The sequence below is a fragment of the Pseudopipra pipra genome, chromosome 4 (genome assembly GCF_036250125.1).
Source record: "Pseudopipra pipra isolate bDixPip1 chromosome 4, bDixPip1.hap1, whole genome shotgun sequence".
Lineage (NCBI taxonomy): Eukaryota > Metazoa > Chordata > Aves > Passeriformes > Pipridae > Pseudopipra > Pseudopipra pipra.
This window is the reverse complement of record NC_087552.1, coordinates 23,589,988-23,615,084: the sequence shown is the minus strand read 5'-3', so window position 1 is coordinate 23,615,084 and position 25,097 is coordinate 23,589,988. Positions and strand designations below refer to the sequence as shown.

The 25,097-nt window shown below is 42.0% G+C and overlaps 1 protein-coding gene and 2 long non-coding RNA genes across 8 annotated transcripts in view; 2 read left to right on the top strand and 1 right to left on the bottom strand.

Annotated features, from left to right (window-relative positions):
- LOC135412933 (uncharacterized) overlaps positions 1-8,821 on the top strand; it is a 126,647-nt gene extending 117,826 nt beyond the window's left edge. For 2 of the 5 annotated variants that reach the window (XR_010430034.1, XR_010430038.1), the window contains exon 5: positions 8,375-8,598. This is a non-coding gene — a long non-coding RNA (uncharacterized LOC135412933). Of the gene's footprint in view, positions 1-5,048; positions 5,126-8,218; positions 8,285-8,374; positions 8,599-8,635 lie in introns of those variants that run through there. The other 3 variants (XR_010430035.1, XR_010430037.1, XR_010430036.1) reach the window with 3 other exon arrangements.
- A 378-nt stretch (positions 8,822-9,199) lies between these two features.
- Positions 9,200-14,499, bottom strand: LOC135412934 (uncharacterized). The gene is made up of 2 exons (XR_010430039.1): positions 13,688-14,499; positions 9,200-11,270 (listed from the first exon to the last, which is right to left on the bottom strand). It is a non-coding gene; the product is annotated as an uncharacterized LOC135412934 (long non-coding RNA).
- Positions 14,500-15,224: 725 nt separating this feature from the next.
- UNC5C (unc-5 netrin receptor C) overlaps positions 15,225-25,097 on the top strand; it is a 256,143-nt gene continuing 246,270 nt past the window's right edge. The window contains exon 1 of one of the 2 annotated variants that reach the window (XM_064651944.1): positions 15,225-15,721. In XM_064651944.1, coding sequence (XP_064508014.1) covers positions 15,598-15,721 — 124 coding nt within the window. In that variant the 5' untranslated portion in view covers positions 15,225-15,597. The remainder of the gene's footprint in view (positions 15,722-25,097) is intronic. The other variant, XM_064651945.1, reaches the window with a different exon arrangement.

The following is a 25,097-nucleotide window of genomic DNA, read 5'->3' as shown; positions in this document are numbered from 1 at the left end:
AGACATTTTATTGCTATATGGAATTACAAGTAAGAAGGTAGCCAAACATCTTTGGGATAAATTCCCTCCTTTCCCTTTTTCTTCCTAATACATTAAATTGCCTTCAGAAAGTCATAAAATACGTGTTCTTGTGAAAGCCTGGGGCTCTATTATAAGAGTTGCACGTAAATAATAATCAAGCAGAGTTTTAAAGGGCTATTTAAAAATCTGTACAGAATTGTCTTAATGAAAATCACTGGGTTTGTATTTAGTCCATTTTTGAGATTTCTGGTTTTGAAGATGAAGAGAAAAGCTTTGGTTTATGCTTAACTACTGACAGGTAGCACTTCACATGTCTTACAGTAGTAAAAAGATCTACTTTCATTTAGGAACAGTGTATTATATGTCTTTATTTCTAGAATAGTTTTATTGTTACTATTTCCATTGAATTGCTTCCAGGAAAGGCATCACACATAGATTTTTCCTCTTTTTCCATTCTTTCTTCATATCTTTTTTTTTTTCCTTTTCTTTCCTTTGCTTCTAGACTTTGCCTTCATATTCTTTTTATAGAGCAAGTAAAGCTGAGAAGGTTTGGCATTCTATTTCGAGTACCATTAAAATGTGTATAAATGTAGTACTCAACAAAATGTGACAGTAATGGCAGTCCAAATTCACAAGTGTTGCTGTTTTTCACTGCAGTCCCAGCTTCCTTGCAATTAAAAAGCACAGTATATAATGTTGGGTGACACAGTTTAAGTATTTCCATGTGTTTCTGTTTCTTATAATTCTAACATGATTCCCCTCCCTTGTAACAGTTAGGTTAGGGATTATTACAGTTATTAGTGTAGTTTCTGGAAGCATTATGCCAAAATGTATCGCAAATTCAATTATGTTTAATGTAGGCCGTAATCTCAAAAGATATTTAGATGCTGAACTTTCAGGATCTTGGCCCTAGGCACACTGCAGGATGTACACACATGAATAGTAATAGCAGTAGTCACATTTCTGAAGTTACTGCATGGTGGGACATATGCAGGATCAGTACCTGACACTGCTCAAATTAATAAAAGTATGTATTATACCGTGATCATAAATTGAAAGGATCAAATGCAGTGCCTGTTTATAATAATTGCCTTATTTAGGACACGGTTTTCAGATCTCCTGATGTTTGCAATAATAATGGTTGAATAAAAGACGATTTACCTTTAATGCTTAGAGTTCCTGGATCCTCACTTCTTTTGGCTCTCCAGATGACATGACCCACAGTAACGAGTCTGAGCTGGCAGCTGGAGACTTTATGCCTCTCTGTAATTTTTATTGGATGATTATTAGAGATAGAAAACTGACAGCCTGGGGTTTCTCCTAATTTATCTCCTCAGAGCAGGTAAAGGATATGCAACAGAGTTGCAAAGTTGCAAACTTTCCAGCTTCTCAGCCCTAATTAACCAGAAATCAAATCAGATACTAAAGCCTAAACAGGTTGCCCTGGCCTCAACATCAGCCTTGACGTCTGGTCTGACAGTAACTCATCTTGCAAAAGAAATCTTTGGTGTGTGTTTTTTGTATATACAATCTAGTCTATTTGCTCTTACATCAGTGATTAACTTGCACATTGTCTACTACTTGCCTACTGCAGCTAAGAATCTGCACAACAAATCTGCAAATTTCTTTTTATTTAGAGTAGCATCCAGTACTGCTAATTAGAATTAGATTTTAATTGCCATTCCTAAGCATGCTTGAGACATGGGCTAACTTATTCCTCCTTCAGGCAGTGAGATCAACTTCCAACCTTTCCTTCTGTGATTTTTAATGAGTTCTGTGATTTCTAAATGAGTCCAATTTAATATCTGGCTACGACACATCCAGACCAAGCATGACCTGAAGAGTCCAGAAGCAAAAGACTTTGTGGCTTGAGACAAAAAATGTTCATCCTCAAGTTCCCAAGCTCTCGACATGGTTAATCCTCTTTGTGTCACGCCTATTGGCACTTAACAGCTAACAACAAGTACTTCTGTCCTTTAGCTTTCTCAGGAGGCAACTCACAAACTTTTGGTTGTAAGTACGGCAAGCATTTTTGTGTGAGTTCCTCTCTAATACAAAAAGGACTTCCCCCAGACACATTTCATACATGTTCATAAGATCTTACTCCATAATCTACATGCAAATAAATTGCCAGGATTTTTTGTATGTGCTGGGATTTGCAGAACTGTGTAGTTTCCTTTGCCATCAGTTGGTACTGGTTTTTGCAGTGTGGTTGACTAGGCTATCAGCAGTCCTCTAATTCAGTGTTTCTCAGTCTGTGGCAGCTGCCAAAGAGTCTGAAAGACTGGTAGGGAGTTGTGACGACTTAGGGTAAAGCAATATTGGTAGGCAACACATTTTCTTCACACTGAGAGAGTGAGATGTGGTTGGGGTTAATGATGGTGAGTACTTAAATTGACCAAGGAACTCCCAGCTGCCTGCCTTCCTGGAGGCTGCAGAGTTTGCTTGGGCAAGGGAGTGAATGTCTCCACAAGAATGACAGCCTGTTCTCACCCCATCTTCCTGAAAAAAAACACTGAGATTATGCTGAGGACTGTGCATGTCAGAGGGACAGACAAAAAAAGATAAACCACATGAGGCACATATCTTTAGAAATGTCTGAGCAAAGACTGTAAGCCATCTACATATGGTTTAGGTACTCACAGCAAACTTTTCTGTAATTAGACAGAGTTACAAACATATAAGCAAAGTTTCTAGACATCCCACCATCCAGGCTGAACCGCGCTTTATAAATATTGTTGTATTAAGTTTGAGGGTTCTTTTGTTTTGTTTTCTTCTAGTGTCTATATAAGGGTAATAGCTCATTTTTCGATTCCCTGGAGAATTCTTCTTGAATGTGTGCTCTGTGTGCAGAATCCATTAGCCAAACCAGACTTTGCACCAGCAGCAGCCTCAGAGCACACAACTAACAGAATTGCCATCAATAAAATGACTATGGAATTCCTTAAGCTTGTGAACACTTGCTTTCCTGCCAGAGGAACTTGGTAGTTCATAAGAGTACTAGCAGGAGATTCTGGATGTAAAGAACATTTGTGTCAGTAGCAGATATAATTAAAGGAATCATTCTTTGGTTTAATGTTCACCTTTAGCACTAATTCTATTGGGGTTAAATGTGGAAGAACATAAATACTGTATGTGGAGAAAACAGTAGCTCTATTTACAGGCCAGCTGAATTAAAAACTGCAAAGAGTTAAGTGGTCCAAATGAAAAGTGTTATCATGAGAGGTGAAAACCATATCAAGCACTGTGGCCTTGAGTTTCCAGAAAAACATCCCTCCCCAGTGATTTGCAGCAATGGCTGTGTAGTTGCAGGGTCGATCTGCTAATGAGCACACCATCTTTAGTAGCTATAAAAGCTACTGTAACACTTCAGCAGCTATGAAAGGACTTAGCTCACTAAGTGATATCTTCCGAAGTTCTCAGGAAACCAGTAGCAGACAAAACATGGAAGATTCTCCCTGCTTTTCTGGATTTTAGGCAACTCTACAAAAATATTAGTTCTATTTGTTGTTATTTTCTCTTCCAGTTGATATCTCTTAGCACCAATCACCTTCACCTTGTTCACCTTGTACTAATACTTCATAGAAGACAGGAAAAAAAAGGGCAGCTCAACTTCTAGTCCACTAGATGCAATGATCTAAAAAGGTCTTTCTCCTCCTATCATAAACCCCAGACTGACACAAGTTTCTTAATTATGCCACTCATCAGCAGAGACAGGCATGACAGCAGTCCAATACCCAAGAAAACTCCATTAGCTTTGGCCTCACAGCTTTCTACAACACTGCAAGATGTTAGGGATCTTCACAGATTATAATCTTTTTTCTATAATTTGTGCAAAATGTACCACATAAATGATCTTCTGTTCTCAAAAATTTATATATGATTACCTTTGGATGTCTCTAAAAATCTGTTTGCCAAAATTGCTTGTTGAAAGCAAGGCACAGCTGAATGGAAAACTTCCATATGTTTGAGCAGAGAGCAGTACAGCAGTGTAATATCCCTGTGCAAAAAGGTATTGTTAAATCTGGACTAGGTCTAAGCCTAATCCTGCTGCAAGACACTAAACAACTTTTAGTACTTTTCCACAGCATAGAGTTTTACTGATGATTTGGAGAAGGATAAATGATTAATGCTGAAGCCGTGGTAAGGAATAAACAGATCTTACTCATACATTATGGAATTGTTGATGTGTGTACTAATTCTGGGAAAACCATCTAGGAGTATAAACAAGGTATTGAATGTAGACTTGCCTCTTGATCCTAAGACCACTATCACTGGTGATCTTAATTCTCTTGTAAACATTAAGGACACATGGTACTCCTAGGGCAGACAAATGTCCTTAAAAGGGCAACAAAAGGTCTGGACCCATGCCAAAATGGGGTAAGACTACACAGTGACTCCTTTGCACTCTCTGAACTCCTTTTTTTTTTTTTTTTTTAAGTTCCACCATGCACAAAAATCTGGCTAAATGGATAAAGTTACAGTGCTACCTTCCATCAAATACTCAAAGGTAGCCCAGCTACCATATTGCAGGCTGCATCACTGTGAGAATGATTTTTCTTGTAGAGAAAGATGGAAAGCATGTGTGAAGTAAAAGTAAATTTAAGTGAAAAATAAATTCCTTTTGGAGAGAAAAAAAAAAGGGAAATGGCTAAAGATGTTCTGTACTCCTAGAGGGATTTTGACAATCCCTGAAATGTTAGAGGTGTGGGGAGGAACAAGAATCATGAAATCTTTTCTTGGCTTGTAACTGTGAATCTTGTCCTAGTTTTGATCATATTGTTTATTTGATTCTTCTAAGAAAAAGGATCTTGCTGCTTATATATTATGTCCTATTACTTTTACAGTGTTCCATCCCCTGCAGTCCTCCCACATGCTCATCCTTGTAAACTGTGATCCGTTCTTCAATTTTCTTCTAAAGTAATCTAGTCTTCCTTATTTGCTAAAAATTAAAAGAATAAAAAGTCAGCCAGCAGCCTTCAAAATGCTACTCTTTCTCAGTTCCAATTTATGCCTTCCTCTTCCAGGACACTTTTGAGAACGTGTAGAACAGGCAGAAAGAACCCAAGGTCTCCAATAATTAACATACTTCCTCCCACTTGCTGTGAGTATTGAGACTGTCTGGCAATATTCTGTCTTGTTCCCCTCCTGTGTCTGCTCTCTTCCACCCTATGCCTTCTCTCTTAGTCACTTGATCATTAAAACTTGCTTTTCAGAGCGGTCGTTAAGTGAGCCGGCATTGTTGCTACTCGGAACAGTTCAGCTCCAGAGAAATCGATGAGTCCCCAGGCAGGTCTGTTGTGGTCTAACCTTGTCAAAATCAAGTTCTGCCCTTTTTTACCTCCTGTGGTCTGGAGAAGGAGCAGCTTTTAGGGAATGTCTATCTTGCATATAGCATGATTGCTGGTACTGCTTTGTTGGGACCAAGAAAACAGAGTTTACCATATCCTGTTTTCAGGGGTAAGTTATTGTTCCACATTTCAGAACTGGTTTTAGTAATCTCAAGACTAAATAATGACTAATGTTAGTTATGAAGAGAAAGTATCACTTTTCATCTTCGAGTTCATGTTATTCAGAGGAAGTGAAAGTCTTGGCCATTATCAAAGCAGTATTGTAATCTGTGTCTCATCAGACTCTTGAGGAGAGCGAATAGTTCTAGTTCCAAAAAAAAAAAAAAGAAAAAAAAAGAAAAAAGAGAAAAAAACTGCAACATTTTATAGAGAATAATGTAGAATATTAAGTTTTTATTAATAGATTACCATCAACTAATTTATGTATGCACATAGAATGAAATGAACTAAGAAACTCCGCTCAAGATACTTTAATCATCCTTGAACACAGAACAACTGAGACATCTAATAACAGAAAGCATTGTTGGGCCACAGCCATGGGTCCATTTATTTGATATTACCTTTCAAAGCATTACTCATCAGAGAAACAATGAATAAAAATGTAGGTCTTGAATTGAAGTGGTAATAAATTAGACAGCTGCAGATAACCTTCAATGCTCCCTGGCCAAAATAAAGGCTCTCACTATTATCTTTACAGTAGAGTCCTATAGGTGAAAGGGCACAAGGTTTTTCACATAGAGGACTTATTCCCAAGGGGCCTGAGCTGGTTTCTGTAAATCTCTGCAGAACTTCACTTGAAATAAGAGCAGACATAGAATAACTACATCTTCTTGGGACAAAACTTAAACTTTTTTTCAGTGTGTTACAAGGAACACACGTTATCCTGGTTAGACTTCAGAAGCAAGGGGAGCCTTCTCTTTATTTTTCAAGTTTTGCTTGATGTTGTCTGTGTTGCACACGAGAAAATGCACAGCTGAATTACTAATAATGTCTTCAGACAAAAAAAACCTTAAGGCTGTCAATTTAAACTACTATGGTAACACAAATCACACAAGTTACTTTCTAGCATTGAATAGCACGAGCTTTAAGGAGCTAAGGGTCATACTTAAAACAGGATCACACATTGTCATTGTGAGTGATTTTTATTTTCATAAACTTTTCATCTTCGGCCTTGAGACTGAACATTTTTGTTATTCCATCATTTTTCAGCCTCTATACAGATAGATGAAACAGAGTACTTCTACAAAAACAAACTAATTATTACTAAACAGTCAAGAATGTTGTTAATTATGTGACTTAAACAAATCATGCTGTTTGTGAAACATAAAGGTCTTTTATAAGATGATAATGATAACTGCAAGTATTATAACTGGCTTTTGAAAAGAACATTAGAATAAACATTTTGGAAATGATACAGTTTCTCTTCTACAGCTTGACACGGAACTTTTCTAGTCCTTCATCTCTGAGTTCATAAGCATTAAATGCATACACAGCTTGGAGCACTTCACAAAACAGAATAAATACATCTCCTCATTTGAATCAATAAAGCTACTTCAGCTAACAAATACTTCATTCTTGTGAAGCAATCAAAATCTATATAATGTTTGCTTTGATTACTGTACTGGGATAACTTCCCCTGTACATTTGAGCTCTAATTGCCCTGCCACCAAGAGGCCAGGAGAAAAAAGACTGAAAACACACAACTAGGCTTCCATTACAGGCATTACAACAGATTTTCTCCTATTGTCAGATGCTATTGTCAGAAATTTGAGGTTCTCCCTATGAAAGCTTCTTTCTGTTGAGTAAAAAACATGTTATTCAGTTACACATTGGCAGGAGTAAATGCAGTAGAGCAGCTAATGGGGAGAGTTGCACTTCAAATGCACTGTACAACAGAGTAGTTTGTCAAAATTCAAAATGAAAAGGGGAAAAAACCCAAACATACAAATTAAGGTTCTTTGTTTTTGCTGTAGTTGGTTTTCCTCAAAAAGTAGATAGAAATGGGAAGGCTGGGGCCATTGCCATGTACTCAAACTCCTGTAGTTTGCTTAATGTGATATGTTTTCACAAAATAGTTCATGTATGAAACTACAAATATATCGAACTATAAAGCAAATCTGTAACAATTAAAATTATGCAATTTTTTTATCTAGAAGACAGATGAATGTTACATAGGTCTGTGTGTAAGTTTGATGTTATTGTAGAGCACCAAAATACTACATTAACAGTTAATTTTGTCAGAAAATATATTTCTTCATAGAACCTACATCTTCTTATTTTGCCAGAGAGTTTCCTTATTCTTCTTTAGTATTTCTTTCTGCATGCTATCAGTTTCCTCCCTTAAGAAGTGGTTTAATAAATGCTGTAATTATAATTATTTCAAATGTCACTTTCTGCAAAGTGTATCAGGGAAGAGAATCCATAAAATAATGCATAGAGTAAGAGAAACCCAGTATACACACCTACAGAGAGAATTTGAAACAAAGATCCCAAAAGCAATTATGTTGTTATCTCATGGTACCTAAGGCAGAGGTGGGCAGTGAGGTAGCATTCAGCCATCGGAGAAAGAATTTTTGTGAAATTGGTAAAGAAATTTGGAGACATCATACCCTGAACTGGAAAATCAGAAATTAGTACTTGTCAAACAAAAGAGATAACCAAATTCAGTGGAATCTGATGATCCTGGGGCAGACTGAGACCTGTCAGTCACATCAATATTCAACTTAAAGGTAGATATGTAGTTACAATGCTACAAAAAATAATTGTGAGTGGAGAGGGAGAGAGGAATATGATGTTGTTGTGCAACAGACTGAAATATATCAAGTTATTCATGTCCTTCACCTCAGCTGAAGACGGAGACTGACGAAATCTGGTATAGGATGATGCAGCTATCAGGGACAGGCCTAAAAGAGGTTTGTACTCAGATAAAATGCTTAGATAATGAGAAGCCATGGGACTCTGACATGTTCCTAAAACATTCATGACTCATCGATCTATTGCAGAGACTGAGAGCTGTGCAGCCGGGGCCGGAGTCGATGTATCATATCTCCCTCTGCTGGGAGGCACCGCAATCGCTCAGCCGACTGTCGCCACCGGAGCTGCCTTCAGAAACAGCGAGGGCAACGCTCGCCTCAGGTCCCAACAAATAGGAACTGACAGTAGGTCTCACCTTTTGTATTTTTGCAGTGAATTTCCAGAGAGATAGAGATTAAAATGATCATGCTTATTGTTTGTTTGGTTGGGTTTTTTGTTTTCTGTTACAGAATATTTGTTGATGGGAAATGTTTTCATATGGTATTATTCCATTGGAATAAGGAATATAGTTTGAATACTGGACTTCAAATGCTCATGATGAATTGTGCATGAATGGGCTACAGCTCAGGAGATGTTCAGAGAAAATATTCACCAAACAAATGTGAAGAGAGAATAAATAAATAAGAAATTTGTGATCTGTTTACAGACAATTCATATGAAAGAAAAAGCTCTTTGGCTGCATTATTTGGCTGTAGCTGGAGGACACAGATTTCAAAAATGGGCAAGGAGCCTAAGTCCTGTTGTCATTCAAAAATATGATGCCCCTGACTACTGAAAGTGAGACTTAAAACACTTTTGAATTTTTAACCTTTCTTCCCTAGGTGAACAAGTCCTAAGCTCAGATTGCAGCATCCTCTTGCAGGAATTACAACAGGATGTTATGCACAATATCTAGCATGCATACAGAGACAGAATTTGGCCCTACCTTTAGTATAATTACTTTAGTTCAAGAAAGTCCACATCAGATATTATGAAAATCCAAGCTCTTAGAAAGAATGGTGAGGACAACAGAGTTGTTAATTGTTAAATTTTTAATTTATTAAACAAATGGGAGCCGTGCACCTCAAATGGCATCAGGAGCAGGACATCATATGGTCTTCCAGGTGATTCAGCACAGTTCTAGAGTGATGGTTGCTATGAGGTGAAACACTGTTTAAGCTGCTTAAGTGGGCACTATTAACATATATGCTGACCCATGGACTTGTTAATATAATGTCAAGACTGAAAATTTAGCACATAACTGTAATTCATAAGTAAGAGAGGAAATTTGGAAGATCTGGTTCCAGAAATAAGCAGACAAAGTAGTGATTTTGGAAGCTGAAACACAATCACTTGTTTTATTAGATTTCAGTAGGTATGAAAGAAATTTTCCTCGGACCACAGTTCCACCACAAATAGTTATTCCCAGCATGAAAAAATGCTCAAAAGTTTTTACTTGAAATGAGGTTGTGTTGCTCTTGAAATGTAAGATATCAAAAGGGTAGTTTCATTTGCTGATACACGGTATAACACACAGCAACCACAGAGGAAGTAATTGCCTATCTAAACTGTGAGAGAAAAATGCAGTACTTGATGGATTGGGGTATGTATGTCACTGAAGTGAGAGGTTTGTCACACACCTGCTTTTTGGATTGCATAGTGCTGGGCTCTGCCATAAAATAAGAGCAGCATGGTAGAGCCTGGGGTAATGGCACAGCCAAAAGCAGGTGTGCATGCCACGTGCCACTGCAAACAGCTAGTGAAGGAGCGTGCAAAATACAGCCCTCTCTCAAATACACCATGCTGCTTTAGGTGTATCTCAGTAGCTGAGAGTATCTTGACTATCATAATCACCTGATGTGTAACCTGAATATGCATCCCTTGTTGATGCTTATGTACCTAATGAGTCCTCAGATTGGTTGGACAGAGGTGACAGTATGTGCCAAGGAACACAGTGCTCAGTGAGAGGACGGGCTAATGAATCTTACTTGGAATTATCAATGCACAGGAAAGATTCTTTTCCTTGTTCAAACCAGCCTTGCTGAAGTCGCACATAGCACAGGGGACCTTAGTACCTCTGCTGCAAAGTCATCAATCAAATTTTGCAACTCTTTGCAATGAGTATCAAGGCACTTGAAACAGTTGGAACCAGTTTGATCCAGTTTAGACTGGTTTGCATGGGTTGGAACCACTTTGATCCTGTTTTAACTGGCTTGGTCCAGTTTGAACTGGTTTAAAATGCTTTGAACCAGTCAGAACCCTTTTGAATCAGTTTAAATCAGTTGGAAGCAGTTTGAGCCAGTTTGAACTGGTTGGAATCAGGCTTTACCATTTTTGTCTGACTGGATCAGGTTTGATGCAGTATTCTGTAGAGGAATACATTAAGAAACTGTTATATTCCTTTGAGTCAAAGTTACTCCTGAAAACTGTCTATAATCAGCTGCCATTTAAACCACTGTTTTGGAAGGAAATATGTTCTGGGATAACAATGAAGATTGTGACTCTTGGGTACCATGACATTAGAACACCCAGGCCTCCAAATTTTCTAGTTCATCTCTCCATAAGGCATAGAATGCCAACACCGAATTCACTCAGACGTGGCAGATGCCCACGTAAGTTTTGTACTGTTTTCTTTCCTTTCAGATAAATAATGGGATGATTCAAAAGGTTTGATGCAGATCTTACCTGGGTCTAAGCATTACAAAATATATTTTACTCTCTGGAATTGTTTTTAATATCAGTCCTTTATTGAAGTATACTACTTCATTAGTGGAGATCAGCCTCTTCTCCCAGGCAACTAGCGACAGGACGAGAGGACATAGCCTCTAGCTGCGCCAAGGGAGGTTCAGGTTGGACATTAGGAGGAATTTCTTCATGGAAAGGGTTCTTAAACATCAGAATGGGCTGCTCAGGGAGGTGGTAGAGTCACTATCATTGGAGGTGTTCAAGAAATGACTGGATGTGGCACTTAGTGCCATGGTCTAGTAGAAAAGGTGGTGATCAGTCAAGGGTTGGACTCAGTGATCTCAATAGTCTTTTCCAACCTAATTGATTCTGTGATTCTTTGTTTTAGTACCTGCTGCAATGTGGTCCTGAGCTGTGCCACTGTAACATAAAGCAAATATAAATTTCCCTTGAGTTCTGTAATTACATTATGGTTTGTATAAATCATTATAAATGCAGAGGATTCTAAGAAAACATCTAGAGAAAAACCTGGTACCTATACTACTATTCACAATATTAAATATGAAAGCTGATAGGACTTTTCAAATCCAATATACCTTCTCATTGACAGTTTTGCAACTCCAGATGCTTGGGCAAGAAAATACACTGAAATCAAATTCACCACTACACAAGTTACACAGAAACTTTTTAAATGTTACCCTAGATTTTATAGTCATTTACTGTGGCTATGTAATTTGGATTTGTGATTTCTTGAACTTACCTGGAAACCTAGTGAAGGTGACACCTGTTAGGCTACTTAAGCCACTTTCCAATGCAAACTCTTTGACACCTGATATTTCTGTCCGAGTACAAAAATTGGAGATTAATATTTGCTTCAGATGAGTTTATGAAGGGTATGGAGTGATTTTTAAGGACATTAAAGCTGACAAAAAGATACACTTACATTACATGTACTTTTAAGTCACAGAGTTTTCTAACAGCTGGAAAATACCTTCCCAGCCAGGTTCTATCAGGGGGAAAAAAGCCAAAACCAAAAACCAAACAACAATTTTTGGAATAAATCCAGGCAATTTGCACTTTCTAATCCCAAATCCCTGAATTATATCAGTCCTTTAACTCTGATGTCAAATGTCAAATTTATTAAGATGGGATAATAATTCTGTTTATCTCATAAGGAGAAAAATAAAGAGCCCTTGGACAGACTTGCTCCTGAATAGGCGAAATCCATTGCAGTGGCATTAGGGCTGGCCCAGTCACAAGTGTTGTTTGTCGGAGTATATTGGATCACTGAGAAAGCTCAGTGGTGCAGACACATGGAGCATCCCTGGATGCCCTTTCTTACACATAACGGAGCATAAAAAGAGTTGAAAGAATATCTTCCAGAGAAGATCCCTATCTAGTTATTTGTTGCTGTTGCTTCAACCATCTTCTCCAGGTCAAGGTATACCCCTTTCCAGTAGAAAAGTGATTACTGAACACCTCAGGCTGGAGTACCTTTGTTCCTCCGTTGTCCACCACACCTTGGGTACTGGAAAAAAATACTTTCTTTCTCCCTAAGCTGAGAGCTTGTGGTCCCTGTGCCATCACTTCTGTCACAGCTGTGAAGCAGCAATGCTCCCCCTTACACCTACTCCAGGGCAGAGAGGCTGACAGGTTGGCAGCCACCAGGGATCCCTGGCAAGGCTGCAGGGATATATTTTGAAATTGGGATGGACTTATTTAATGAGGTCACTGAGCTACTAACTAGAAACTAAGTCTGGAACTATAGGTATTACTCCTGGGAAGCTCCAAAACATCAAAAATAAATTAACTCCGATTAATGGAGAAGCAAGCCCTCCCTCTCTCATCCCTTGTGGCAATAGATGTGCCCGTCAGCTGGTGCTGCAATGAATACATCTTCCATGTGTGACATCTTTCAGAGGCCTCTATTCTTGCCTCTGAAAAGTTTCCCCTAGCATAGGGGAAAGAAATACCCCCAAAAAGAGAGATGCTCCCAGCCTACGTAGTTACAGCAAAACTGGCAAATAGATATCATACATGGGGAATGTTCTGTTGACTACCAACCTGAGTCTAAAGGCTAGGCAGTATGGAGCCAGGGATCACTGTAGGGAATGACTGCAATCAAAAAAGCTCTTGATCAGGACACACGTTCCCCTTTGAACATGGTTACAAGTTGAGAGTTTCCTTTTCACCACTTATGCAGCCTTAGGACTTAACTCGTGGATTTTGGCGGAGTGAAATAGAGAATGAAATAAAATATTAGATATTTAGCTATGAAGGTGTGACTTTGCAAAATGTAAAACTGCTTAAAAGTCTCTGACCGAACTGTGGGCAATTGAGATAAAAGGCTTAGAGAATAGGCAAAAGCTTTTTAGCACGTAGAGAAGGGTGGGGAACCTGTAACTGTTTGAAGTGATAAAACTTTACATAACTACTCTATAATGGTAAGAATAGAAGGTAAAAACTAAGTGTCTATTTAGATAAAACAAACTGCAAAGGAGTGTATGCGTATTAACCTGTAACTGTTTGAAGTGATAAAACTTTACGTAACTACTCTATAATGGTAAGAATAGAAGGTAAAAACTAAGTGTCTATTTAGATAAGAAGGACTGCAAAAGAGTGTGTGTAAAGATAATTTTGAGCTTGCTACTTTCAAACTGTATAAAAGGCTATGTTATTTCTTGGCTCGGCGGAGTGCACTGGGGAGAACATCTGCCCCTTTGCATTCCCCGGCCGTAATAAAAGTGGTTTTTTCCAGATTGGCAGAAGTTTCTTTGAATCAGGAGCCTTTATATTTCCTAAACTATGCTGTATTGTTCGAAGCTGATGGGACTCACCCCCTTAAAGGATGTAGTACAGGCAGGAGATGGAGAGGTGGAGTGCTCCAGTTGGAGAGTGCTGCTGGGTAAATCAGCCTGTTGGGCTTGAAACACAGCCTACTTAGGGCATCTTCCAGGCATGCCCAGGTATGCTGCCCAGAACAATAGCTGCCTTTTTTCATTGCTCTGTGCCTACACACACACAAAGAAACCCCCCAAACCCCAAAAACACACACACACACACAAAAAAACAAACCAAAAAAACCTTTGCTCTCCTATCACACTGCAGCTTTGTGCAAGCTGCTGTGTAGGAGAAAAAAATGCTGCCCCCCAGACCCTGAGATGGGAACAGTCTGGGTAATTCCCTGGGAAGGGCATTAAAGTCAGGGGGCAGGTGGAACAGAGCCTCCCTGGAGACAGGCAGCTCCCGTGGCCCCCGGGAAACCCTCCTGCAGCATCAGCAAGGCTGTAACTGTTTTCTTGTGTGGAAGGGGCGGGGGAGGGGAAGGCACACTTCTCAAAGTGACTGAGAAGATCCCAGCCGCGCCGCCGAGGAAAAGAGCGCTCCTTGTCTCTCACGCAGCCCGGCTTTGAGGGAACTTTTGGGCTGGAGAAGGCAACCTTTCTTGGAGTTGCCTTGGAGAAGGCAACCTCCTATGGTGTGGGGAGGGCTGTGGAGCAACAGCCCCTGGCATTGACACAGGGGCATTGACACACAGGTGTGTGAGGTGCTGGATCTGCTTATGGCTGCAGACAGGCTGTCTTGGCTCTGCAAAGGGAAGGACAACTTCAAAAAAGAGTCATCAGTCTTCAAAAAAGAAAAACCCAATGAAAACCCCCAAAACAAACGTAAAAGCCCCAACAAACCTCCAAACCATTAAAAAAAAAAAAGAAAAAAAAAAAACCCCAAGCCCTAGAAAGCAACAGTAAAACCAAATCGAGCCTTGGCTGAACAGCAAACCTAAGGTGTAGGCACTGCTACCCCACTGAGTGAGATCTGGTGAGTAAGTGGTGAGGGCAGAGGCCAGGAGACAGCTTTTTAGGGGTGGAAGGGTAAGGTCTGGCAGGGACCACCGCAGCCTTAAGAGAGAGGCCTCGGAGGACAAACGGCGAGACGTTTCCCAGGGATGGTGGGTTCTCCAACAGCTCTCCTGGTGCTTGCTCTCTCTCCCTGCCCTCTACCCTGCTGCTTGTGGGAGAAGACGGGTGACGCCCGGCCGGCACGGGGCTCCCCCACCCTGCATTTTATGGCCCCCTGAAGATGTCCCGGTCCTCCAGAGCCCTGTAGGTGCGTGTGGGGGGGGTGTCAGGCCCACGGGAACAGTGTGGGGAAGAAGGACCCGGTGTAGAGGGGTCCGGCTAGCGCAGCCCCGGCTCCCGGCCCCCGTCTGCTCCCGGCCGTACCCCGGCGCGGGGGTGCGAGCGCGTGTTTGTGCGTGTGCGGGCGCGCACGTGTGTGCACCAGCATCCGCGCGCGAGTGCGCCCGCGGGTGTGCGCGCAGGGGGCGCGGGCGGGGGAGGCGAAAGGGGGCCGGTTCTGCGGCGGGTGGCTCCCAGCCTCCCCCGCCCCCTTCCCTCTGGGTCCGCTCCTCGCTCCAGCTCGCATTTTATCGCAGGCGGCCGGCGCAGCCCCTTCTCCCCAGCCCCGGCCCCGGCCCCGGCCCCCGCCCACCCCCGGGGTGGAGGCAGCAGCGCCGAGCCGCCCGCGGGAAGAAAGCAGCGCTCCGCCGGCTCCGCGCCCCTCCGCGGGGCCATGCAGCGCCCCTGTGCCCCCGGTACGAGCGCAGCCCCTCGCCCCGCCGCCCCCCGCGCCCCCTGAGCGCCCCGCGGGGGCTCCGCGCCGCTCCGCGCCCGGCGGTGGGACGGGGCCGGCACAGGCGGCACAGGAAAGCTCCGCGGCTCAGCGCGACTGCCCCGCTGCCCCGGCCATGGGGAAGGGGCTGGAGGGGACGGCGGCCCGCTGCGGGCTGGGACTGGGATACCTGCTGCAGACGGTGGTGCTCCCCGCCCTGGCCGTCCTGGGGGCCAGCCGCCCCGGCTCCGCGGCGCAAGGTAAGGCGATGGATGGGTGGATGCATGGATAAGGGTCGGGGCGTCCTCCGCGTGCGGGCTAGATATGCGAATTTATCCCGTAACTCCCCCCCCCCTCCCCGTGTTTGTATGTGCAAACAGTGCATTCCCCCGCATGCACGACCCCCGCCGGGGTCCGGCCGCACTGGCCGAGTCGCTTCTGCCGGTGCTGAGCCTGGCCGGGACAGGCGTTTCCCTTCACTCTCTCCTCAAGTGGGGCACGGAGAGCGGAGGGGGAAGTTTGGGCTGAAGGAGCCCCGCCGACAGCGCTCTGGGGCGGGAGAGCGGTGCCGGTGCGCGGTGGAGGGCTGGCAAGGTGCGTGGGAAAGGCAGGTGCGGGGCGGGTGTCCCTCGGCAGCGGCGCAGCCGTGCCCCGGGGCTCTGCATCCGACGGTCGTTCTTGAAGCCCCCCATCGCCCCCCACGCCCTCCTTCTTCCTGCCTAGAACATGATATACCCGAAGGGAGTTACCGTCTTTCTGTTTCTGTGTTTTGGGATTTTGTTTCCCCTCCCGTGTCGGGGATTCTGGAGTACATCTAGATCTGCTTTCCCTGTGGCCCGTGTATAAATTCCTCTTTCCAAGTGACAATGTCCTGATTCTCAGTGGATGTTTAGAGATGTTTGAGAGCATCACAAAGAACCCTGTCTCAGTGTGGCACCCACCCGGCAGACAGCCACAGCAGGAGGCTTTTTCTCCTGCGAGCTGATGCTGGACAAACTTTCTCGGTGCTTTTCTTCTTTCTTCCCAGGAGTTAGACTTAATGTGGAAATGTGTTGCTTTTGTGGTGGACTAGGAGAGAGAGAAAGGTTGTTGCTACATGTGGGCAGAGCTGCATACAGCAAGGATGTGTGGGTTTGCTAAAGCACTTGGACATCTCAGTTATATGGCTAACAAGAGAAAAGGAATTTTAGAAGCTGTTTTGTTTTCGGGGGTTTTTTTTGTCCATATATGTAACCAAGAAGTAATAATATGGACCAGAGTTTTGATTTAGACTTCCTAGCATAATGCAAGTGTAAGAATGCTTGGTTTTTCCCCACATCATTTCTGTGGAGAGGCACTTGTGAAAACTGCACAGATCTGACTCTGTGCTCTCACCTAGCCATTACAAAGTGCACTCTCCTGTGTAGCCTTTCTGACAGGAGAGCAGTGGCAGTGCTGGTTGCTTTGTGTCTCAGTGCCCCTGGCAGGCTTTTGGGAGCTGTAGGCTTTGCTGCTGGTGGGCTGGATGCACTGAAAATCATGTCTGTGGTGTTAATCCATTTCCTACTGATACTTACTCCATCCTCAGAGTCACATCCTCTTGCTTATACCAGTCATTTATCTCATAGGAAGATCAGAAATCTGGTCATAAAAAGGAGGTAGCAGAGAATGAAAGTACAAAAATGTCCTATGCATTGTGCCATGTTTCATCTGTGTCTTACATACTGTTTCCTTTCCCTGGTTGGTTTCACGTTCAAGATAGGACAGGTTTGATGTTTTGTATTTAAAGCTTTTAATAGGATCATGTACATGTAGACCTAGATGTCAGTACGTATCAGTCTGTGTAGATGGGGGGGTGTTGAAGAACATCCGTTCAGATAGTTGGACCTGGAGTGGAAAGGAGACTGCCTGCTCTGCTAGCAGGATATGGGAGGTTGCATGACAGATGGCCTGAGTGGGGAAGAGAGGACCCCCTGTGCTCCGCTGTTTCAGAGCGCTCATCTCAGTGCCACAGGGCATACCTCACACTCTCGGGTGGTTTCTCCTTTCCACACTTATCCTCCGTAACACAACGCTGTGTGCCAGAAATGCCATGAGGGGAGAGGAGCCAGGCCCCTTGTGCCTGCACTGCAGAGGGCACCTCATGTGTGGGACCTGTAACAGGACACAGGTGTGCTCACCTACCCAGAAAGGGACAGAGAGCTCTTCAGCAACACTTCCCAATGTGCAACGTGTGATAAACTTCCACAACGCAGTGGAAAATCCAGGGAATGTTGTAGGGATATAGCTATTTGTCTTGGGCTTGTTTTTCCATGTTTACTTTTATTTATATTTTCCATTTGCTAGGACCAGGCACAGAATTTGGGTGCAGGTTTTGGCATTTTTCCCAGAGCTGAGGGATTTTCTGGTTGGAGTGTGCAGTGGGGATCTTCATATATGTGTGTATGTGGTGCTTCAGCGAGGCAATGAATCAACAGTTTAACTATGCCCTCTTCAGGAAGTTTCCTCATCATATAGCACTAGGCAAAGTTTCCCCTCTATTTTATTTATATGTTTCAAAAACATATATGTTTCATCTCTATTCCCGAACTATCTTTAGCTTTTGAAGAAGGCTAAGAAAGCTATGGGCATTGCTGGGACTTCTGCTTTCATGCTTTCCTTTTCATTGCCTCGTGGAAAATGAATTTATTAACTGAGTAGTTGGTGGACCAACCCCCCACGCTCCCTGGCAGATTCATATCACTGCATCTCCTTGTCCTCCTGTGAGCTTCTCAGCGGACCTAAATACGCTTTTTGTTTTATTATTTCTTCTTATCTGAAGCTGTCTAAGTATTTTTCAGCCGTTATCAGGAGAGAACAGGAAATGGCCACAATGATAGAGACAGCCCTTAATTCTCAAAGTGGTGTGAATGAGGCCAGAGCGATTATCAAGCCAGAATCAACTCTGGTCTGGCATTTCACTGCATTCACTATGCCTCTATGATAAGCTACATCAGAATGAGAATTTAAATGTCTCAAACTGTGCCCATGCCTGGCATTTCAGTGCCATCTCCGTAAGGGCAACTTTTCCTTTGGCTCTTCAATCAGCAGAGACTGGGTTTCAGCTGTTGTGCTTTCCTACCCTGCCCCACTTCCCACCTCTCAAAGTGTTACCCAATTATAATGTGGCTCTCACCTTTTTGGTGTGTAGGTGGGACGAAAGGGAGAGTCAGGCTATCTATCCGTAGTGACCAGCATGGTTCAGATAGCTTTCTGGGCTAATAACAGTGGTTTAAAAGATGGATAGAAAAGCTAAAGGGACTACGTATTAATGAGGTTGTGTTTCATTTGTTCCTTTACAATAGAAGAGTGCATTTTTTTATGCTTAACCCCTCAAACCTAATTAAATCAAAGTGACAATTTAAAAAGAAAACTGTAAAGGAGCCATATGTGCAGATATTTTTCTTGCCCCAGCATAGTCTGTATTAGCAACAGCAGCAGTTTGAAAATGCTTAGTGCGGAAAAAGTGAAATACAACATGTGAACGTACTAACCTTTTGGGGATGCGTTTCCTAATTAAATACCTAAACACGTCTTGTTGAAGAAAGGGGGGGAAAGGACTTAATTATCTTGATGCATCAGTAGATCTCTTGTATTTGATCATGTGGGTGTAATAGTATTTGTATTAATAAAGCAAGAGCCAAGTAGTATTTTGTTGTGTATGAATAAGGCCCTTTGAAACATTAATCTGTTTTAAAGCGATGTACTGTGGCAGATTTCAATGATGTTGACAAGTCTGAGCTGGCTGTGGCAGTCTGCATTGGTCCTTAGTAGCATTTTAGTATGGCAGTACTCGTTGCTGAAAGCAAAGCAGACACAAGGTTTCCTTTGCTGACTGACGTGCAATTTAAGCAGGATTAAAATTAAGTGGATGGATCTGTCCGCAGAGGAGTGATTCCTCCCTGGGAACATGGGAGTCAGAATCTGGGCTCTTCTTCCTCTGGCTCCAGGCTCTAGCAGCTGGTTGCAATAGTTATGGAAAAAGTGTATACATCACATCCTTCTGATGGCTCTTCAGCATTACTGTCAGTGTCATCTATTCCTTTGTACAGTAAGAATGCCAGACATTTCCACAGTTGTTGTGCATGTTTGCACTTAATCATTTTACATGGATCACTCACTACACAACTTTATTTTTCTTTGGTAACGGTCTCAAACCCCAGTTGTTCACTATATTTTGGGACTAGCTTTGTGTGTGACATCCAAATTCAGAAACAGGAAACAGCATTAACCAAATGAAAAATATTTTCCTAATTTAATTTTCCAAATACAGTACATCTGAAAACAGGAATACAACTCTGTGCCAAGGCCAGGCAAATCACTTCCATAGCTGGTCTGTGCAGTAAGAGAGGAGAAAATGTGGATTATATTTATTAGATATTTTCAGGTAGATGTCTTTATTTTTATGCAAATTGAAGAGAGGTCTTTTGAGGCAGAGTCTGACCAGTTCAGTTGAATAAGGTACAAAACAACATCGGTTCCTATTGAAGGTGAGAGAAGCCCAGGCTGAGTAGGACAACAATTTAGTATTTCTGTATGGTACACAACCAGAGTTTTGTGCACAAGTAAAACACTAAGGAGAGTTATACTTTGAAAAGTGAAGCTACATTTATGTCACGCTACCAGCTAAACAATCTTGTTCGGAGTAACCCGTTTATAGTGTATGGCTATATTTGTTGATTTCTGGTTCTTTCTGGATTTTACATCATCAGACTTTTGAGGAATCAGTTCTGGTTACTTTTTCTGCAAAAAGGCATAAAAAACTACTTCAGCAGCTCATCAGAAAAATATGTTTGAATTGCCGTTGCAAAGGGGAATTCCTGGGTAGATTTGCATTGCTCAAAGTAGTGAACAGTTTGCTGTGATTTAGTCAAAGAGTATTGGACTCAATGTGAGTCTCAAATGCTCAGATTATTGGTTTGTTACTGCAGGCTATCTTTGAAAAGAAAGTTAATGTAATCATGGATGTTCTGCCTATGGAATATATTTCATATAACTATCTGTATGTCCCTATAGGAAAAAATGGCATTACTTTTCCTTCTTTCTTCCCTTTAGGGTGGGGAGAGGGCTGTGCTAGTTTGTGGAGTGCACATCTTGTTAGCCACCCAGTGGAGGTATTCAAGTCTAGCAGGCAGCGATCTTGGCATCGGTGCCAATAAAGCAGTAATTACACCGTCTGTCATTTTCATTAGCTGTCTCTGCTCCACATTCGGCTGGGAGGTATAAAACAGCTTTTAAAGTATAAGTCAAGAATTAAAAGCCAGGAGTAAGAGACAAGCAGTGGTTTTCCAGTTGGCTATAACCTCCATCAGCACAGCGTCAGAATAATGTTGTGCAGAGGCACAGCTTAGTGCCGACTGCTTCCAAGGGCTGAAGGAATGGCGGTGTTTTAAGTGATTTATTGTGTGTGCTCAGTAGAGTCCAGTCTCGTGAGCAGGCGCCCCTGGATCTTTCCGTCATAACATTGTCCAATAGGCAGTCTGAAGGAAATGTTATTAAGTCTTCTGGGAGGCAAGCTGTATTCAAAGAAACACTTAATTTGCATCACTTGCAAGCAAGCATTTGAAATTATGCTAAAAGGGAAGTGGTTATAAAGAACCTTACGCAGGACAAATAGGAGCAACAAAATTCCCCTTAATGTTGGACATACTTTATTCCAGTGTGTTTACTTTAATGGGGTCATCTGCAGGTACTCCAACCCCAAACTCTGCTGCTGTGATGGGGAGCTGATTTATTGAGTATTGTTGTTGGTTTTGTGATAGGTTTGCTTAAACATTTTGCGGAGCATTCATTTTGTGGTTATTGTATTTAGATTTATCTCTCTGGGGTGAGGATGTAGCATAAAACTGACTGTGTGCACACAGGCTGGAGAAGGTAAAAGAAAGCCCCAAACTGTAGTTTTGTTCCAGTTGTTTTCCTTGAGGTTGGGTCTGCTTGTACAAGCAACACGAACAAGTAAGAAGCAAAAGCTGCCAGAGGTTTTCCCAGCTTTCAGTAACCTCAGAGATGCTTGTATATAGCTTTCCCCCTAGGTAGTCATCACCAAAACAGCTTCCTGTTTGCTTTTATGACTCCATCCCAAATCACATATACGTTAAGCAGGAAACATGGGATTTCCTCCCAATTCATCAAATGCCGGGATTTGGAGAGTCCCTTTATAGCCTGGCACATTATCTAAAAGTTTGAGCTGGGGAAGAAAGAGCTTCATGCAAAAACAGTTTCACTTAAAAGTATCCTTTTTATCAACATGGAAAATTTAGGGGAAAACAGAAGACAGAAAAAGATTCCTTTTTCTTTGTTTGCTAGGGGGAGGTAGGAAAAAAAGCAAGAAACCTTAATCAAAACCAGAAAAGATTCAGTTATTTTAGTGAAAGGGTCAATTAAGCCCTGAATATTTACCTTACTGACCAAACTCTTTGTATTTATGCTCTCTGAAAATCTGTTAGGGTGTTCAGTGAAAATGAAATTTACATTTTTCCATATATTTCAACCAGCCTAGTGAAAAACCTTGCTGTTAAACTTGATTTACAGTCCTGGTTAAGCACTGGTTAGGGCATATATTCATAGCACTTCCTAGATCTTGCTTTCTTCTCTTTGTTTTTTGGAAATCATGGTGATTTTACTGTCATGCAAATTGAGATAGAGACCCAGTTTCTCAGTGGTCCCAGACATTATCCTGGATTCCACAAGGCAGTGTCTGGCAATGCTGGGTTTAGGTGAGTAACTTTGCTGTTCCCCAAATGCAGGCAGTGCTGCTGTAGCTTGCATGACAGTCCAATAGTCCCATCAAGGCAGGGACATCTGTCGGTATGTGATGTTGCAGTGAATCAGCACCTCCTCAAATTCTCACTTTCCTTTGTTATGAGTCCTACACAGGCAGGACAGGAGAGGCACCCAAAGAGCTGTGCATGCTCATCTCAGTTGGTTATACCTCACATAGGGGACATCTGCAGTTAAGTTCTTAGGATAGCTTTGCTACATATTTGCATTGCTAAAGACAGTGGGAAGTTCTTATTTGTCACACGGCATTAGATGTTTAATCTCTAATCCATCTTGCTGGATTTGGAGGTTTGCTATATTTATCACTGTTTGGTGGAAATATCTAAGGGGAATTGCCTAAGGTTGCAGAGCAAATGCATAAGGAAGCCAAAATACAAGCTCGAGGCTTCTGAGTACCCAAGACTCATGCTCTGGTTAATCCCACTTCTTATCTGACAGTCCCAATGAGGGATGCTACAGAGGGAATGCTATGTTGAAGGTTCCCAGATGCTTTCTCAGTGTTGTATTTGTTGAGTTTCACTGATGATTTCTTTATATCTTCTGGTATCTAGAAATATGTATAAAAGGATATCGTGGTTTAGGAATGATACTCCCCAATTTAGTGCTCCCGCTGAGACCCTCCAAACTACGTGCTGCTCCCTCCTCCCCTTCTCGCTCTCCCTGTAGTGGGAGGGAGAGGACAATTGGAGTCACAAAAAGGTAAAGATCACAGCTGAGGTAGAACAAATTATTGGAAACAACAAGATAAGAAAATGAACAGTAACAGCAACAATATTGACAGAGGGTACAAGAAAGAGGCAAAAGATTGACACAGAACGCTGCCCTCCCCCCAACAATAGCAACACCTGACTGCTGCCTCTGCCATGCTAGGCTGACCTGGAAGAGAGCCCTTCCCTGGTCCCTGGAAAATGATGTGAGGTGGTTTGTAATAACCTCCAGGTCCTAGCCATGCCCCCTCCTGGCTACTGTAAAAGTTAACTCTGTTCTGGCTGGAACCAGGACAATGGAAAAGTGCAAAAGTATATGCTGTTCTTCAGGAACAGGGATGCTCCCTAGAAGGTCTGACTTTCTGGTGGCAGGCAGTTTGGAAAGATTTGCTTTGCCCAGTGAAATCCACAGTGTCATCTCAAATTTGGAAGGAGGAAGAGCAGATCCAGTGCATGAGTTGCTCACTGTTGTAAATGGTATAGGGATCACTGCCTTGGGTTGTTTTGTTTCATTTGGGTTTAATCTGCAATTCAGGACTATGTTATTCAACTGTACTTCGTTCGTCTGAATGAACGACTTGCGCTCTAAAGGACCCCATTGCCTTACCAATCATAAAAGTTATGAGGTTGCCTAAGCAATTAAATCAGTATCATTTTTCTCTTGTGGTAACATTATCAACAATAATGCTAAAGGAGCTCATATAGATTTTACTGGCTTGGCAACAGCTGAGCATTTTCTTGTTAGGTAGCTCCTGCCAATCCCTTTTTAGTTATTTTCAAGAAGTAAAGTAGCTTTATTTCTTAGTCTCATATTGAGTGAGAGGTTGAAATGTTAATCTCTGTGGATTAACAGTGTATCCTTTGAGAAAAAGGAAAGCTTGCGTTTTTCTTGGTCCCCTGAGTGCTTGATGCAATTGTTTGAGAAATCTTGAATTTCATCAGCTAGATACAAGGAAATGTGCAAGTAAGCCTTGGATGATCTGTCAAATGAGGTTGACTCTATTGCAGCTGTTTTGGAAACTTCTTTGAACTGAGAGTTGTTTCCCAGGTGTTTCTTTGCTTGATTTTAGTGCATTTCATGTGAGACAGTGAAAAGTGATCACCACAGGATTATCAGTAATTCAGAGCTTCTTGGAGAGCTATATTCCAGCCATAAATTTGCTAAAATAATGGCTGGAACATGAATTGCTGCACTTTTATGATATGGTGTATTTATTTATTGTTTAAATACATCGCTTGTCTTATCCAGTCCCAACATATGTGTTTATACTGGAAAGTTTACACAGCGAGTGAAAATAATAATGTGGTCTCACTGAATGAGGTTAATTGCAGTTCAGTCATACCGAAATCGAGGAGTGAGAAGTGGGACAGAATAGCAAGCGAGACTAATTCTGTTCTCATGTGCATCGGATTTACCTACACTGACTGAAGCACGAGTAATTATCAGGAGTTATCCAAATACAGATATGCACAACGTCTTAGTCTGAATTAATTTTCTCTTTCAGTAGCATATCTCCATGTTTTGCCAGCTGCTCATGGAGTTAGCACAGATTTATTCCCTCTCACCTTTCCCTACAGCATCAAAAACTTCATGTGTCTGCCTCATTACTCTGCAGCTCTACACATACAAAAGATGAGTGGTCGTGACTAGCAGTGAATAGCTGGAGCTAACAGGATAACAGTGAGGTGTCCAGACTGAAATTTTGGGTTGTCTGCATTCAGATGAGACTATAGAGAAATCTCTGCTGTTTGAACCTTTATTAAAGTGATAAAATTCAGTGGTGCTTTCAACTAGGAGGAGAAAAAGTTTCCCCTGTTAAACCTGTCCACTTCATTTCTGAAAATCAGAGTTGATTGTGGAAACTAGAAGTCTGTCTGATTAAGGAATGGAGCTGTAATTATATGGGGAAGACTGTCCTTCTGTGAGTGCCATTCACAGAAAACCTTGCTGAATTGTCTCATGAAATACTGGTATTCCTTGCTCTAAGCTTTTTGGCCCCAAAGCTGCACTAGTTTTTGGCAAGTCATTGTCCCCATTACAAATTCTTTTCATGCAGAAGTTGCAAACATAGCTTTAGGGACTTCCTTTCTGCTTCCTCACCAGTTTCTGAAGGTGAGGGTAACTTTTTTG